This window comes from Anomalospiza imberbis, chromosome 1 (genome assembly GCF_031753505.1).
Source record: "Anomalospiza imberbis isolate Cuckoo-Finch-1a 21T00152 chromosome 1, ASM3175350v1, whole genome shotgun sequence".
Classification (NCBI taxonomy): domain Eukaryota; kingdom Metazoa; phylum Chordata; class Aves; order Passeriformes; family Viduidae; genus Anomalospiza; species Anomalospiza imberbis.
The window spans coordinates 112,636,140-112,653,188 of NC_089681.1; the positions used below are offsets into that span (position 1 = coordinate 112,636,140).

A 17,049-nucleotide genomic window follows, 5' to 3' on the forward strand; every position below is an offset into this window, starting at 1 on the left:
CAAGGTCTCTGTAGTACAGTGCTCGATTTTTGGTTTTCATTGTGGTGCTTCTTTCAGCTTTGGGCACAGAACTCTATCAAGCATGCATATGCCTAGAAGACTAGGCAAAGATATGAGGTGACTAGTTGTAAACATCATAGTACTTCTGCTTTTTTTAATTTCAGGAATTTGCTTAATTACATTTAAGTGAATGGAGATATGGATTTTTTTGAATGAAATTTAGTACTGTGAGGCAGTGATAAAATGCAACTTCGTAAAATAGCTACTGTAATATTAGATATGCAATTTGATACCTTGTGTTGGATTGGTGACAGTATTTGCTAAGTTTATGCATGGTGGTGAGTTTTCTGGCTTGGAGAATACTCAGGCTGAATTCAAATAGGCTTCTAATTTTAATCAAATACTCACCTGCACCTTAGTCCTACTTTGCTAGGAATCAAGCCATCTCTTTTTCTTGTGCTTGTTCTAACCCAGTTTTTTTTATGAATTGCTGTGGTGTGCCATGGTTGATAGCCATTCACAATTGTGACCAGTCTCTTGTTGGTATTATGCTTCCTTTTCTTTCTGCCTTTTTCTCACAATTTAATTTTCTCTTGTGATTAACACAAACACTTGGTTTACTGTTCAAAGATGTGCTTAGTTTTTCTGGGATGGGACATGGCTTCTCTTGCATGTTGTGGTGCTCAGTGTGACCCTGGCTGGAGTAAGGCCTGCTAGAACTGAGATAAAACTACTTACAAACATTAGATTTCAATGGTGCAAGAAGCAAAACATTAGTGTGTTTAGAAGTGCTTTTTTTCCTGAAAGTGCTTGGGTTTTGTAGTGTTTAAGTAGCACACATATGCATCTTTAGTGCCCTCCACATACAGTTTTGGAAAATTAAAAGTACAATGAAACTTCTGGAGAGTCTGACTTCTGGAAGTCTGTTGGTATCTTTTGGACATATTTGTCCAAACAAGGTTTGTAGAGCTGCTGTGTTTATTGTAAGTCTTCTAGAAGCAGATTGGTCAGATGTATTTAGTAAGGTAAGCTGAACAGTTAATTAGAGGATTAGTAGGCTAAAAAAACTTCTAAGTATCCCTAACCTCTTCCATTATAGTTATGGTCTTACTGAAATAAATCTAAGTGTCACACCTTCCTGCGAGCTCTGAGTGTAGCTTTGATTAGGAGGGGCTGTCATTTACATGTGTGGATTCTTGTGTAAAATAGGAGTTGTACACGCACAGGTAAAATTTGCAGGAAAAGGGGGGGTGTGTGGTGACACCAAAGCCATTGAGCTGAACTAGAGTCATTCCTGTAGTGCTTGAGCAATACCCTCTGCTAAGAAAGTAGGGGGGAAAAACTCTGGAAAGCAGCTGTTCCTGTGAAAAGGAGACCATAGAAAATACAACTAAGGGGGAATCCATCAACAGTATGCTTCCTATTTTAAACCTGGCAAGTGTTCTGTTTGTGAATTATTATTAATTGTGCTCTCATCTGTATATATATTTAGAGGGCAAGGCCAGCTAAAAATTGTACGATGACAAAATGAGACAGGGCTCATTTATATGTGGTGCGTTTTTCCTTGGCTGTTAGGTTGATGTGCTTGATTTAGAACTGGTAGTGTTTCATCACTCTGGCAACTTCTGACGATACAGTATTGCTGCACAGAGACTGTGCCCAAAGAACTTACTTCAAATGCATCTATAAGACCACTTGTGCAGTTCAACTAAAGTTGAACAGTTTGATAGCCTGCCTATTACCTTCACTTACTTTTTTTTTTTTCTTTTTGTATCCTGGTTGTCCTTCAAGGAGGCAGCAACTACAGATGCCTGTCCTTCTGCCCACTTTGGGTCATCTTACCTCTGGTTTAAAATCAGACTCAGTCTGAAAGAGAAGTAAAACAATATATTTAGAACTTACCAAATGCTGCTGTTAGTTTTTCCTGCAGGTAAACCAAGTCTACAAGCCCTTCCTATTTACTCACTTTTAACTAAGGCTGCTTGGTGCTGCTTGAGTAGCAATGGGAAACCTATGGGCTAGACCTGATGCTTGCCTGAGTAGAGTGATTGTCATTCAACTCTGCATACAGCATTCAGATATTACCTTAACAAATACACTTTTTCTGGTTTCTTTTCATTCCCTTCCAGGGTTGCTGTCCCTGGTAGACGTAATATCCTAATTTTGTGGGTCTACAACACTGGTCTTTTCTGCTTTTTACTCACTGAAGCATTAGTTCTTATTAACTTGGAGCTCTGGGAGGTTGAATGGATAGAGGGGGGGGGTTGTATGTGCATTCTGTAAATTTGAGATGTATTTTATTTCCTGACTATGTGGAGTATTATGTGTGCCTATAACAGAAATGCAGACTTCTGAAATAGACCACCAAAACAAGTGAGTTTGTTTATCTATTTTTGAAAAAGGTCAGTTTTAAAATATTTTATAGATGTAGACACACATACCTCGATACATTTGCAAAGTGAGGTTGTGTAGTTCCTCTTTTGTTATCTTTGAGATATATGGTCAAAATGAAGGTTTTAATGCCTTTTTATAGACAAACATTAATTTTTGAAGCAGAGCAATATCAACAATCTTATGTTCATTAATTTTTTGGTTTGTTTCTGTCACTGGAGCTTTTTTTTTGATGGCTGTCATATCTGTCTCCTGAATGGACATCCCACAAAGGAGTGCTGATAATAAAAAAAGAGTCCTGCTTGGGCTATGCTGCCTAAGGTCAAGCCACCGTTGGCACTGATCCAGTTTGCACAGGGCCTCTCCTGTTGTCTCCTCTTGCAGACATAATGTTGATGGATGGTTTGATCCAGCTGACCTGCTCCTATGTACTTATTAGTGATGAAAGAAGGAAGAACTGATGTGAAAGGCAAAATGCACTGTGCACAAGTGCTCATATGCTGTTGATCTTGGTAAATCTACAGCAGTATGCTACAAAGGTTTGCCAGTTGGGTCTGTAAGCAGAGTGTGCTCCTGTTTTGAGAGGAATGATTTCTTGCCGCCACATTTCAGCCTAAGAGCAAAATCCTGTCTGCCAGATCTCTTGTGCTTACAAAAGTAGAGATGTATCCATGGGTTCTTGTGGGAATGAGAGGAGAACCCCTTGCTTTCTCTTCAAGCCAGAGAGATTGAGATACAGTTACAGTCACAAAGCAGTATGTAGGACCACTGGGATGCTACAGGCAGTTATATTAGAATACTATTAAAATAAGAAGTGTTAAACTGTTGGCCAGGGGCAGATATATAAAGCAAAAGCATTGATATGAGTATGCTCCTCCCTCCGCATCCTGAGATGGGATTGGTTTTTGTGTTGGGTTTTTGGTTTTGGTGGTTTTTTTTTTGTTTGTTTGTTTTTGTTTTTGTGTGGTGTTTTTTTTTTTTAATTTGCATCTACTTCAATAAATGCTGCAGTGAAGCTTCTTTGTAGTGTGAAAGTTGCAATGTAATCTTTGTGGGGGGAGGGGGAAGTATGATGGTGTTTGTGGAGGATTTTTTGTTTATTTGTGCCCTCTCTTAAGCCCTACTTACTTCCACGAGCAGTAATACAGTCCCTTCTGGTACTGCAAGTCATTTGCTGATTCTGCTGGGGAAGAACTTTAATCTGAGGAAATGTAAATGGAGCACATAAACATTGACTTAGCTAAGTAATGGTCTTAAAGGTTGAGCTCAAATTATTCTTAACACAGTTACTGTATTGCTCATAGATTTCAAAGGTTTACAGTTAGCTGTATCAGCTATTTATGATCACTGTCTATCACCAGAATGATTTGATTGAACTGTATTTCAAGTACCTTAAAAATGTGCTTCTAGCGAGTTGTCTGTCTTGGAAGTAGTTACACAGTAATGCACTTTGGCAGCATGCCTGTCTGAAATCGTGTGTGTGACTGCACAAGGTTAAGTGAGTTGCATGGTGAGAAGTGCTTGCAGAGATGACAGTGGAAACTTGCCGTTGGATGTAATACTCCATGCGTCATCTTCGTGCTAGTCCTTGAGACTGCGGCCACCACATGCTGCTGGAGGTTGTCTGTTCTTCCAAACTCAGGGCTTTCCATAAAAATTCATGCAATTTAGGATTGACTCTTTATTCAATAATAGTTGAAAAAAATATGTGGCATTTATATGGTAGATACCAAAAGTGTACTCAACTATAAATGATAACAAATGTTTGAGAAGGTAAATAAATAGTGTTAACAATTTTTGGTACTTAGTTTTCTGCAAGGGGAAATTACTCTTTTCTCATGGACTGAGAAAAGACATTTGAAAACCAGAAGTAGCAAGAGAAATCCTACTGGGAGTCTGCTGGAGCACTGAGTATTTGAAAGTCTTGTCTGATCTACTGCAGAAGGCTGAGAAGACAGATTCTAGTGTATGCAGGCACCTCTAGCTTATTAGGAAGGTAATACTGGAGGTTGTTTCTGCAGTATGAGTATCCAGAAATCTGGTGTTAGGAAAAAGTACACTTAGTGTATCTTAATACAATGTGCTAGATTTTTTTTTTTCCTTTGAAGTACTCTGGATTCGTTCAGTTTTTATAAATTACCTTCTCCTAAAAAAAAAAAAAAAAGTACAAACCAAAGGTGAAAGCTTAATCTCTCCCTAGGGCACCTTGGTTGCTGCTTATGTTGGGTTTTTTCCCCTTCTCAAATGTTCCGTCTTTTGACTGAAAATGAAAGTTACATACATTCTAAATTAGTCTTGAATTTTACTTTGTCTTGTCTACATCAGCTGTATTTGGGCATCTGTGGGATTGTCCTATGTAAAGTTTCACATGCAGCGAATGGTAAACTGCCCAGGAATATCTGCTTTAAGCTGCAATCATTCTCTGCCTAAAACAAGGAAGTTGACAAATTTTCTGCAATCCCCGCTGTTCTTTGTTTATGTAAAAAGTTCAGAAAGCAGACAAGAGAACTGAAATGGCAACTGTAAAATTTTCCCTCCCTTCAGTGTCTTTAACTGACATGATAGATCATCTATAATAACTGGAAATCTATGCCCTACAGGCTTTATTTTTAACCAGGAAAAGGTTGTAGTTTGGAATTACTTTATAATATATTTGAATATTTTTGATTTTTTACCTGACCTAAGGCAAAAGTATCTCATACTGGCATTTGCTCTTGGCATCACAAAACAGATATGTTAAAATGATGTTTTGTGTTTTTCTGAACAAAGGTTGTAAATGATATGCTTCCTTCATGTATGGTATTTGTGGTTGTTAATGGTTTATTCTTGGAAGAGTCTTTGCATATGTTGAGTACTTTGAGATAGTGACAGAACGGTTTGCAAGGGCACACATGCCTTCCTGTAATCTAATCTTAAAAGACATGTTACTTTCACATGATATGGTTTTTGAAGGCTGCTTCTGTATGTATGAGTTTGGCAGAGAATCTCTTTTACTAAAGCTAAGAGTGATAAAAATTAATCATGTGATGTAGGGCACACAGCAAATCCAGTTTCAAAATGTTATTGGGAGATAAAAATTTTCCTTATGTGTATATTTTTCACAGTGTGTATGCAGTTTTCTACTGGTAATGCAGTTGTTTCTATCATCTGGAGAAAAACTCTTCCTTCTTTTATTGCTCAAAAACTGTGTGTTTGGCAAGATTTCATGTGTCCTAAAAGGACTGCTGAGGATAAGTTTGTTTAGGTACAGGATTTTTCAAGAGTCTGTGGCTATAACCATGAAGCTAATTGTGGAACAGGTTTTGATAGCAATTTTCCTATTACTAGGTTTTTTTTTTTGTCCTACTCAGATATAAAAAACTATTTAAGGTAGTTCAAAGGATTTGTAAGTCTTCCATCTGCTTCCATCTCTACTTGGAATTTTATGGTAACATGCCTACTGTGTGTATCTGTTTCTGTGAGCAGGAGTGTATAACAGTATGCTCAATTTTGGTGTGTAGGAGACAGGAATATACTATTTCCCCCATACTCCCCTCCCATCTTATTACCATGACACTTGAAAAATTTCAACCACTTTTTTATTAACAGGTCCTTGGAACATGTTCACAGTCTTGCCCAACAGATATCGCCTCAATTTTTAAAATTGTACCTCTGTGGAGTGTACAGAGTTACGATTTTTCTAACCTGCTTGCAAAAGTCTACTGTCACTATAATGCAGCAGTAGTGACAAAGGTTACTGTGTAATGCCTTTCTTGAAAATCCTATTTTCAGGGACACAGCTCAGAATTGACTTGTATTTAGTTTTCAGAGGTTTATTCTGACACATGCTATTCTTTCCTCTTGTGTTTTTGTTTATTTACATAGTGCCAGCTGCTTTTGGTTTTTTGTGGTCTAGCTGCATCTAACCTTTTTTTGAACCTCATCAGAATTTTTTTCCCAGCATGTGGTGCTCATCATCTTCATATTCTTTAATCTTCTTTCCTCAGTATTTAAATACTTAATTTTTTTGTGTATATGCACACAATATACTGTAATAAAGATATTTTTTGTTAAGATCAAGGAGTTCTGTGTTCAAAAAAATTTTTGTGAGTGGGAGTTGATACAGTGTTTTAGCTTGTACCTGTTACACACTGGTATGTTGCTTTTCATCCTTGCCACTTTTCCTGTGAGGTGACAAACTTGTTCTATATATAAAGCAATTGCATAATTCTAAGACCAAAGTTTAGGTGAATGTCAACACTGTTAGGGTTCTCAGTTCCTGTAAGACTCCTGATTTAGGCTTCTGTTTTTCCCTCATGAACCCATTATTGCAGATCCTCTGTGGATTGATGTAAATGCTTCAGACCAATGTATATGCTGCTAGAAGCAGTGATCAAACAGATAAACTTGTGGTAGATCTAACTGTCACATGGCTACAAGAGAAGTCACTTTGGTGAGCTGATCCAATGGAAAATTAATCAAGTTGTTATAAAAAATCTAAAGAAACCCCCCAGACAAACAACAAAGAAACCATACCATTTCTTAAGCACTTTTTATCTGATTTCATTATGATTAGCTCTGACTTAAGGAAAAAAGTGTGTACCCAAGGGAGCAGAAAGATCAGGGACAGTAATCTTTAGCATTGCCCTTGTATTTGGATGTGAAATTGCCTTTAGGCAGTTCTTTTGGAGAACCAGCTCTGTCAGGAGGCTGTAATTTGTGAGCTGTGAAAAGTGGACTTTATTCTAAGGAATGTAAAAGCATTACGTGGAGAAAGGCAACTTTAATGTTGTTTTGATGTCAAGTCTGAGATGGGCTTGAGATTTCTACTATTCAGTTACTTCATTTTTGTCAAGACTGAGCAAAAGGCAGTTTTAAGGTCTGCTTTAGTGATGTGCTAACTATGATTAGAGGACATGTTCAGAGATAAGCCTATATCTATTTTAAATACTGCACATTATGAGTAGTGTGGTTTTAGTAGTAATGGAAGCTGAAAAGGTCTGCTGGAAACTGCTGCTTTTTAACTTTGTGGGTAAAAAAAAAAAAAGTGAATTAGGTTAACAAGCTGGCTGTTGAAACCTGAATGAAGCAGTTATTTTGATATTTCCAGAGCTGTTCTAGGAAAGACCTTGGATTGGATAACCTAACCTTTTTGCTACCCCTTTGTTTAAAAAAAGCTTCTTATTTGTGCTGGAAAATCTCACACAGGAATTGCCCCCTAAAGAGAAGAGCTTGAGATCTTTCAATATTAACTTTGGTATCTTTTTATAAATTTACCGGTTATTTTATTGAAGTAGATTGATTGTTGTTGAACAGAAAGCTAAAAGAATACTGCACTACTGAAATGTGTCCTGATTTTTGATACAATGAAATCCAAGAGCATTGCAGAAGGAAATTTTATGGTATTTAGCCTGTCTGTTGATTTACTCCCTTTTCTTTCAATGCAGGGTAATGTTTTCTTGAAAAATTGGATGGGTAGGTTTTCAGTGACGATGTACTATTTCAGAACATATTTAGGGATTTAGGAAAAAAGTAGTTCTATTTAGTTGTAACTTAAACTTGTGTCTTGTTTCTTCAGGGTCATGATGAAGAAGCTGTTGTGGATATGGGCAAAATCAGCTCTACTATCAATACAAATTTTGAGAAAGAAGAACTAGAGAGTAAGTTTGTGGTGGTTTTGAGTTTGCTTCACATGCATTTTTTGCCTAGGGAGAAAAGATGAATTTTCCTTGCTAAAAGGAATCAAAATTTTATGGCTGTCATGAAATTCTGGGAGTAAAACTGGTGAAAGGCACAGATGACCTGCCCTGTTTTGTCTCTGTGCATGCTGGTATGCTGGTAAATACCCACTGTTCTAGTCTGTCACCAAAAAAAAAAAAAAAGAAAATTATTGAAGCTTTCCAAGGAAAGCTTGCTTCTTAGACTTAGGTTTGAAAAAAATTATTCCTGTTGGTAAGTAATTTTCCAGCATGAATGATGTCACGTTCTGCAGAATGAAAAGTCAGGAAACAGGGGTCATGAGGGAGATGTTTGTTTTCTTTTCTGAAAGTTAAGTATCCTTGTGATTGTGGTCATGCACTTCAAAAGCTGAGAGTCTGAACAGACATGTAACTGTCCCTCTGGTTCCATAGTAATCTGTATGTTCCACCATCTGCTGTCAGTAAAGTGTTAGGGTAGTCTTCATTATTTGACTCGGGATCCCACATTTAGCATTGATTTAGTTAATTGTAACAGAATGTAAAATTAGATATTTCATCTAAGACATGACTTTTTTTCTTACTTGAAAACAAATTAGTTTGGGATGAGGATTCATGGATGCTACTTAATGAACAAGGAAAAGGCTAGGGAGATCCAGTGTTAAAGTCTTCATTATTTGCCTTTCACATGGAATGCTCTGAAGTTTAATTAAAATTTGCAGAATGCTAGAAGGCAGTAGATTCACTGAGTTGTACTGACTCTTACTGCTTCAGCACACTGGAAAACCATCATGGCAGCAGTTTGTGGCTAAGAAAGATTGATTTAAGTTGCCGTGATGTTTTTCTCATACTGTGGTATAACAGGAGACAGTTTAAGGTGACTAAAATTGTTTGCTGCTGTTGCAGTCATACTCTTGATCTGTTCCCTTCCTTCTGTTACTGTCTTCTGTCTTGTGGTAACACTTCTGTTGCCCTGACCAAACCAGAAGCCCAGTGAGGTCTGTTAAGCCATTGGAAAGTTTAACAGTCTCACAAAGGAAGATGGTGAAAATCTCAGCTGTTGAGCACCCAAAATGCCACACAGATGGATGTGTGCCGGATCTGAGCAGAGGAAGGAAGCATGGATGTGAGGCTGACAGATGCAGCAGTGGAGGCTGTGAAAATGCTGGTTTAAATGGGGTTCTGCTGTAGGGAAACCACTGCATTGGCTGATTCTGCAGTTGAATCTTCAGTGGAGATTTAAGCTGTCTCCTCCTCCTTAATTTCTTTCTCTTGCTTTTCTAGGGAGATGACCCAGAAAAAGTGTGTGTATGTTTTGCAAGGAGGCAGGGGTTAAGGGGAAGCAGGCATCCAGCTGGAGCAGTGTTTGAGGCAGCCGCCTTAGCAGCTGTAATGCCTCGACCACAAAGAATGACATGGGAATGTGCAGCCAGAACGCTTCCCCAGTCTCTTTCAGAGCACATTCTTGTAGGAGTGCTTCAGCTCCTACAGCACTGCAGTTAATCAAGATACTGGGTGGGAAGGCAGGGTCTTCGACTGCTTGAGGCAATTTAAGCACTTGGATCACTGTTATGGAAAAGACCCCTGTTTTACCTATAGCCAAAGAATAAATTAAGGTGAAATGTAGACTGCTGTCCACTGAACATTGAGTCAACATAAGCGTTTTTGAAAGGAGGAGTTGAGATCTCACTGTCCTCACCTTGCTCTTAGCCATACACCTTATCTTTTCTTTCACTTCCTCACTCATTTTGGAGTGGCCCAGTGTTTGTATCTCAATGCAAGAGGGGGCTGGCTATACAGAGGTTTAACAAATAACTAAGAAGTATCTGACAAAAAAAAAAGTTTTCCAATAATATTATCATATATGTGAAGCTGTATATAGGTACACATTTTCTCACATAAATAGGAATTATTCTTGGTGTTCACATATACTTTTTAGTATCTTGTATGTTTGTAAGAATTAAATATTTTTTATTGATAGAATGGAGCAAGGGAGGGACACCATATCATTTGACTTTTATCAAAGTGAAAACTGTTCCAAAGTAAGAACAAAATATTTTTTCTTTCCTTTATTAAAGAGAAAAAGGTATGTAAATATGATTGTTCAACTCATATAGTTACCTTCTCAGAGATTCGTCAAACTCAGGATGTTCTAGAGGATAAATTTATGTGAACTTATAGCTCTCTTTAAGAGTTCATTATTTGTAAGCTATTGTGGTGAAGGTAAGAATGTGGAATTTTTAGGTTTTATTTCTAATTCCAGTATCAAAATCCACTAGGGGAGAATTGAGACTGTTGGCTGCAAGCAGTAAAACAATTCAAGCTAGCATTATTTTTCGTTTCTGACATAAATATTTTCTTGTAGGCTTGGGAAGCCTTGTACTAAAGCATTGGGTATTGGAAGTGTTTTAGGACTTTAAACTATTTCAGTCTAGTCTTTCAGTATGTGTTTCTGGTGACTAGAAAAGGAGTACTAGGAATTTTGATCCTTTACAGAAGTATGCATTGGTATACTTTCAAGGAGTGTCAGCAAGCAGTGAATTGAGTTCAGCTCTGGTGTGAAGCAGCACACTTTTTAGAGCCACATGGACAGGTGATACTTAACCTCTTTAAAGCATGTACAAACAATTGTTGATAGGTTTGATACTGTAGAAGGCATAATTTTGCTCCCTTTAGTTAAAGGGAAGATGTCTTGGTGTTGTCAGTTTCTTGGTGTTGTATGTTCTGGAAATTTTGTGATGAAATATTAATGGAAAGAGAAACAAATGCTGAAGGGGAAAATAGATCTTGGTCTTGGAGGTTGTCAAGCTCTGCATTCTATTTATGGTGGCTGGCAGAGTGTGGTACCTGTCTGGAGTGACAGTGTTTAGGTTAGGAAGGTTAGGCACAGGCTGCTTGTTTTGTAACACTCTTCCCATAAAAGAGGAATGGTTAGAGATGGTAAACTGCAATTGTGGGCAGACTGTGTGTGAACTAAATAAAGCCACTGAACTTTACTGAAGCTGCAAGGCCTTATTTTGAATTAACAAATGTCAGTTTACAGGAGAGCTAGAAAAGGCAATAACATCTTAAAATAACCTTTTTTAAGAGCACCTAATGTTCTTAACTTGATGCCAGACTCTTTGAGCTGCAGTGAATGAGAGTAATAACAAAGTAACCCAGGAGTTGCAAGTAAGGCAAGAATATTAATGGCAGAGGTATTTAATGTGGTCTTGTAAAAGGTATTTTCTGTTAAATGAGGTTTTAGGAAAACTTAACTTAGACTGGCTCGATACTACAAGCTTGCATCTTTTAAAATATGTAGCTACTTTTCAACCTTGATTTGAGGATACATTTGCTAGATACAGTGTAAGGGAAAAAGGATACATTCTGTTACTCTTAGCAGGCATAACAAAGATAAGCAGTTCACACATAACAGAGGTTTTGTTCCAGAAACAATCTTGAGGTCAGGAATGTGTGTCTTGGTAGACTAGTTTTCTGTGGCATAAATCTAAGCACCAGCTTTCAAGAATTAAGGTGGTTTAATTGCTATCTACTCTCACATTATCCTGTTGCAGGTGTAAGTAATGTTTACATTTTAAGTGACTCTATTATCTCTTATACCTTGATGAGCTTTAATTTTTATTTAAGAAAAGAACTGTGGTTTTCACCTAATCTTAGTTGACAAGGACAAGTAATCAAATAATCCTGTATTTTTTCTTCCCTTATGTGAATATAGTGTATCTAAGTAGAAGACTTGCTGTACAAGTGTTTCACAATTTGAAGCTTTTTAAAAGTGTTTGACATAAACTGTCCTAATGATTTTTTCCCAAACTTCTTTTATTTAAGAGAACAATATGTAATGTTTTTGTTCTGACTGCATCAGGAATTTTATAAAAAGACAGCTAACTGCAAACTATAATAGTTTTATCATCTGAAATACAGATAAAATTATTATTTAATAATATGGTCATAAAACTGAAGTTCTACCAAACAGCACAAACCAAAACTTGCAGTAAACTTGCAAGTAAACTTGCAGCAAAACTTGCAGATCACTCAAATATCAAACTTTTGACATGAGGCAGAAGAGACTGCTTTATTCTGCAACCTATTACTTCTTGATGACTTTCCATAACCTTTGCCTTTTTTATCCCCTTAAAAATCAGTTGTTCCAAAAATTGACTAAACTTGTGCTTTGTTGGATATTAGAACTATTTCTGAATGTATGACTTCTCTATTTAAAGTTTACTGAAAGCTACTGTTTCATAGCAGTTTAAGCTTTTAAGTTTACCTTTCATTTAATTTACAAAATAAATAAAAAAAGGAGAGAGTTTGACTTTTTCTCAGGAATGAGTAGCCCTTCTGTGAAACAGAAGATTCCTTCTGTAAATATCAGTAGATGCCTTTGGCAAACCAATCCATTTAAGCACTTTTACAAAAGAGGGGTGTGATCAAATTTGTTATGACAATGTATTTGTGACCCATTGATGACGTCAGAAAATTTTATTTTCAGAACTTTCTTATTAAATACTTTACAAGAACAGTGCTAGAATATGGAAGCCTTGTGTCTTTAGCAGGGGGATGGGAACTGATGATCTTTAAGATCCATTGCAACCCAAACCAGTCTGTAGTTTTATGTTGTGTTTAGTGGACAAAGGGTTAGTCTTGAATGTTAATGGGACTTCCACTTGAACTGCTTATTTCTAGGCTTTCTCTCCTCCAACAGAAACAACTCTTTGAAATTACCTTGTATGTGTATCCTTTTTCCTCTGCTGCAGAGATGGGCTGGCCCAAGGATCCTCAGCTTGGATAAAGCATGGGGCCCACCTCTGGTCTGGCTTGGCTGTGCAGTGCAGGGACGGCTTGTCCTCCCTCCCATCAGTGCCAAGGGCTGGCTCCTTTCCCTGGCAAGGGAGATGGGTGCTGGCAGTGAGCCACAGGTGGAAGTCTGTGCCAGAATCCCTGTGTGGCACTGCCACCCAGCACTAAGCTTTTCCTACTACTGTTTCTACCTGCATGTCTAATATAGTTGCTGATAATGCCTTCCTGAATGTTGTTGATTGTCTAATAGAAGTATTCATGCATTTTTCTCTATGACTGCCCCTATGAACTCATTTGGTTTTAAATCAGAAAAAAAATCACTTCTGTGTATAATGAGAAATCTGGCATTTACTGTTTCTGTCAGTATAATAAGCCAATCTTATGTCATGTAGTGAAAGAACAATCTTCCTGAATGCTTTACCCTATGCTGTACTAGCTATGGTTTGGGATTGTGCTTCTCAGTTTTAGCAGTTCAAGTATAAAGGGTGTATTCTCAGATAGACCTAATTGCTAGGAGCAGCAGGAGATTTCAGAGTACAGCCCAGGTTGTGTACTGGATTCTAAAATACGCTGTACTGTGAAGAACTTTTGGGTTTCAGTCATGGCATGCAGCTATCCCGTGAAAGAATTTTCTTTAGTTTTTTCTACAGGTTTGGTTAGAAAATTTTATCTCAAATGTTTAATTCTGAGAGTAGGAGATAGCTTTAGTTAAATAGTTTCTTTAACAAGAAGAATCCTTGGTAATTAAAGGACTTCTTAGTAGTCAGTTGATACGTGGAAGACCAAGATTGTATTAAATTATTTTATATTCACTTTTGTTACATTAATTCTGTAGAAAATTACTTGACTCTTCCTTGGGAATGTTCATGAGAAGTTTATAAAATAAGTGAAAAATGCTGTTTGTTCTGAAACATTTAGTTTCTTTCTTATGCCAGGATTTTCACTATCAATATGAATTTCTGCATTTACTTGTATCCTTCAGAAATATGGCATTATTTTTAATTAGAAAATTAGCATAGCAGAAGTATTTTTTGTGAATTGGTGACTTGAGTGATTTTTCATTATAAATAAACAAGGGGGTGTGTGTGTATGTAGAGGCATTGTTCTTGTTCCTTAAGTTTTACCAGAACCAAGAATATTTGGAGAAGTCCTATGGGCTCTGAAATTTTTAAGAGCAAGAAAAGACACTTTTGTTCTCACTCTTAATTCTTCCGTCCACCTACTTTTTGTGCTTCTACCTTCAGAGCAGTCTTGTGACAGAAAAGGTCACAAGAAGTTGTGCTTGTAGATTGCATTGAGCTTATTTTTGTGCATACAAGTTCTCTCTGTGATGTAAGGGAAATTAATACCAAGGAATGAGGTGCTGTGTTCCAGATCTTTCCTACTAGGGTAATGCATTTGGAGATTTGAGTTAAGACATCAAACAGCTGGATTTCTTCCCTATTTTTTAATCTTAAGGAATGGATTTGGATCTCTCTTGCAGATATGCCGGGTTTTCCATACTGGAACACTCCATGCTAGAATGAGATAGATTATGACAATATTCGATTAAAAAAGGCTTCTGTATAAAATAAATTATCTATCTTTAGAATATAATTTGAAGATTTTCAGAAAAAATAGTAATTTTTGTCACAAAGTTTTAGTCTTCAGCAGACTTGAGGGCTTATTGGGAAGATTGGGTCACGCTGGTACATTGTTGAAAGAGTGAGGGGTATAACATAAGGTGCTATATTGGAAGTGATAGTTGGGTTTAGGATGTTAGGATTTTTTTTCAGGCAATATGTTGCTGTAGGTTGGTATAGGTTGCCTTAATAAGCTGTAGAATATATATCCTTAAAATTACTAAAAGGATGGCTGTCATCCTAACTAAACTGATCAAAACCATGGCTTCAGCTTTGAAGTTGGCTGTACTTTGAGCAAGGTTGGACCAGGTAGCTCACCTCGATGGTCCTTATATGCATCATTAATATATGATTGCTCTTAGTTCAAATTTCTAAGTAACAGGGTTTGAGAATCCACATAGATACAAACTGTATTTCCTTTGCTGTTCCTTGTTAAGATGGAGAACGATGTCTTTCTTTCTATGAACGTTTAAAGGCATCTAGCCAAAGAAAAGAGAAGGTTCTGTGTGAAAAGAGAAGGCCTAGTGACATGAGGGCATTTTTGTTAATCTCTCTCAGACATCAGAAATCTTCTGTTACCATTTTCATAGGAGCTCTGGGGAGAAATCAGGAAATGTAGAGCATTTTCTTTTCTGTAAATGTTATAGGACTTTATCCAAACTGGCTTTTGGAGTGAGACCAACCATGTGATCAGAGATCAACCATGTGATGGAGACACGTTTCAAGATCTTAACGCTTAAGTTTGTTTCATATTGATAAAGGCCTTAAGTAGTAAATACTCTCAGTGGATTGGAACAGCTAAGCTTGGATAAAGTCATGTTGGATTAAAATGAGCAATCATCTCTTGAGCATTGTATTACTAAATTTAGTATTGGGCAGTCTACTAATTCTGTTGGTTATTGGTTTATAGTAATTCTGTAAGAAGCTTTGTTTGAAAGTGGTACTGTACTACAGACATTTAGGTGAATAAAGGTTTGAAGGTCACATAAAGTACCTTTGGAACTTTTAAACACAATATTCAAGTAAACATTGTGTCCCTAGTAAAAATAACATCTGATGCTTAAATCCCAGCCTTTTTAGAGTTACATTTCTTTCCATTGCTTTCACTGATGATATATTAATTTTATATTAATTGCCTTTCTTGAAGGTCTGGTTTTTTATTTTGTTTAGGTTTGGTTTCTTGGCCAAACAAAAATTTTCTGAAAAATATTGTAACTTGTTTCACCCAATTTGCTTGGAATAAAGGAAAAAAAATGGCCATGATTTTGTTTCATTTTGGTTTTCCTTGTAAATTATATTTGTAAGTAAATCTTTATCTGTCCATCTGCAAGCATTATTACTCCTATCTGAATAATGAAACTTAAGGAAACACAGACCTACTCAGTGCAGCTATCTTATTTTTAGAAGGCTGCTCAATGCTTTGCCTTGTTGAGTTACAATCAAAGTTAAGCTTGTCCAATCTTAATATGTAGTTTTGGCCCACCTTTGGAGTTGAATGTGTCTGTAACAAGGTTTTGGGTAATCATGACAGTATACTCAACAGCAGTAGTTTTGGATTTTCTAGACAGTAGTTGAAATGTCTTTATTAATGACCATGAAACCAGAATGAAGGTCCCTTTTCCTAAGCAACAGTCAGGTGCACTCATAAGCTTCGGTTTCCTGTAGGTAAATTTTTCTTTGTTAGTCTATTGTACTGCTACCCTCACTGCTTGCTCTGAAAAATATTTCAGAGGCTTTTTGTCAATGTCAGATTTTTTCTTAAACTTATTCTAATGGAATTACATTGGATTGTGATCCATTCTACTTTATAAATGCTGAAAATCATTTGCTCATCGACATTTCATATTGGTCCCAAAATACCATTGCAGATGTCTGAACACTTTGCATATACAGAAATGGTTTGGGGAAGGTATTCTTGGCTTACATTTGCCTGCAAGACCGTGTCTACGTGAGGAAATAGTCTCACAGTAGTTGCTTCTGGACAGTGTGGGCTGAAGGACAGGATTTCCTTTAAATTTTCCTTTTGGAGTGGAACAGCAATATCAAATGTTGTAGCTTGTGGACTGACCATCTGGGTTACTAACTTGGCAGTGCCTGCTTGGTGTGCTTGAGGCAGCTGTGAGGCTCCTGGACAGGATTCTGTGGTTCTGTGATAGTAAAAGCCATTTGCTGTGGACACAGGTTATTTAAAAACATATTCTGTTTGTTGCTTATTTCAGCTCAGTTTTCCATAGCTTTTACCTATGTCTTTGCAGCATATCTGCTCTCCTCCAAACTTTTCTACTGGAAAAAAAAAGTTCTGTTGCAGTACAATTAGGTAAAAGGAGATAAACTCATCATTTCCTCCTCTCCTCCATGCAGCAACATGGTCTTTGACTATGGAAATGGTCACACTATTACAAATGCCAGTTTTTGCACTAGCAAGGTATATTGTTTAAGATGGAGATCCTTGGAAAATCTGTGAGGGATTTTTGTCTCTTATTTGTGGGAACACCAAGAGACCAAATTGTGGAAGTCCTTATTTCTCAGGGAGTAAAATCCAGAACAGTTTCAGATTCCTT

At 37.0% G+C, this 17,049-nt stretch overlaps 1 protein-coding gene across 9 annotated transcripts in view; it reads left to right on the forward strand.

The window, feature by feature from the left end:
* The window catches only part of SLC4A7 (solute carrier family 4 member 7), a 154,867-nt gene that overhangs the window by 89,348 nt on the left and 48,470 nt on the right, over positions 1-17,049 (forward strand). For 8 of the 9 annotated variants that reach the window (XM_068206487.1, XM_068206541.1, XM_068206497.1 and 5 more), the window contains exon 2: positions 7,949-8,030. The exons of the other annotated variant lie outside the window; for it this stretch is intronic. In XM_068206487.1, coding sequence (XP_068062588.1) covers positions 7,949-8,030 — 82 coding nt within the window. The remainder of the gene's footprint in view (positions 1-7,948; positions 8,031-17,049) is intronic. 9 annotated transcript variants of the gene reach the window in all.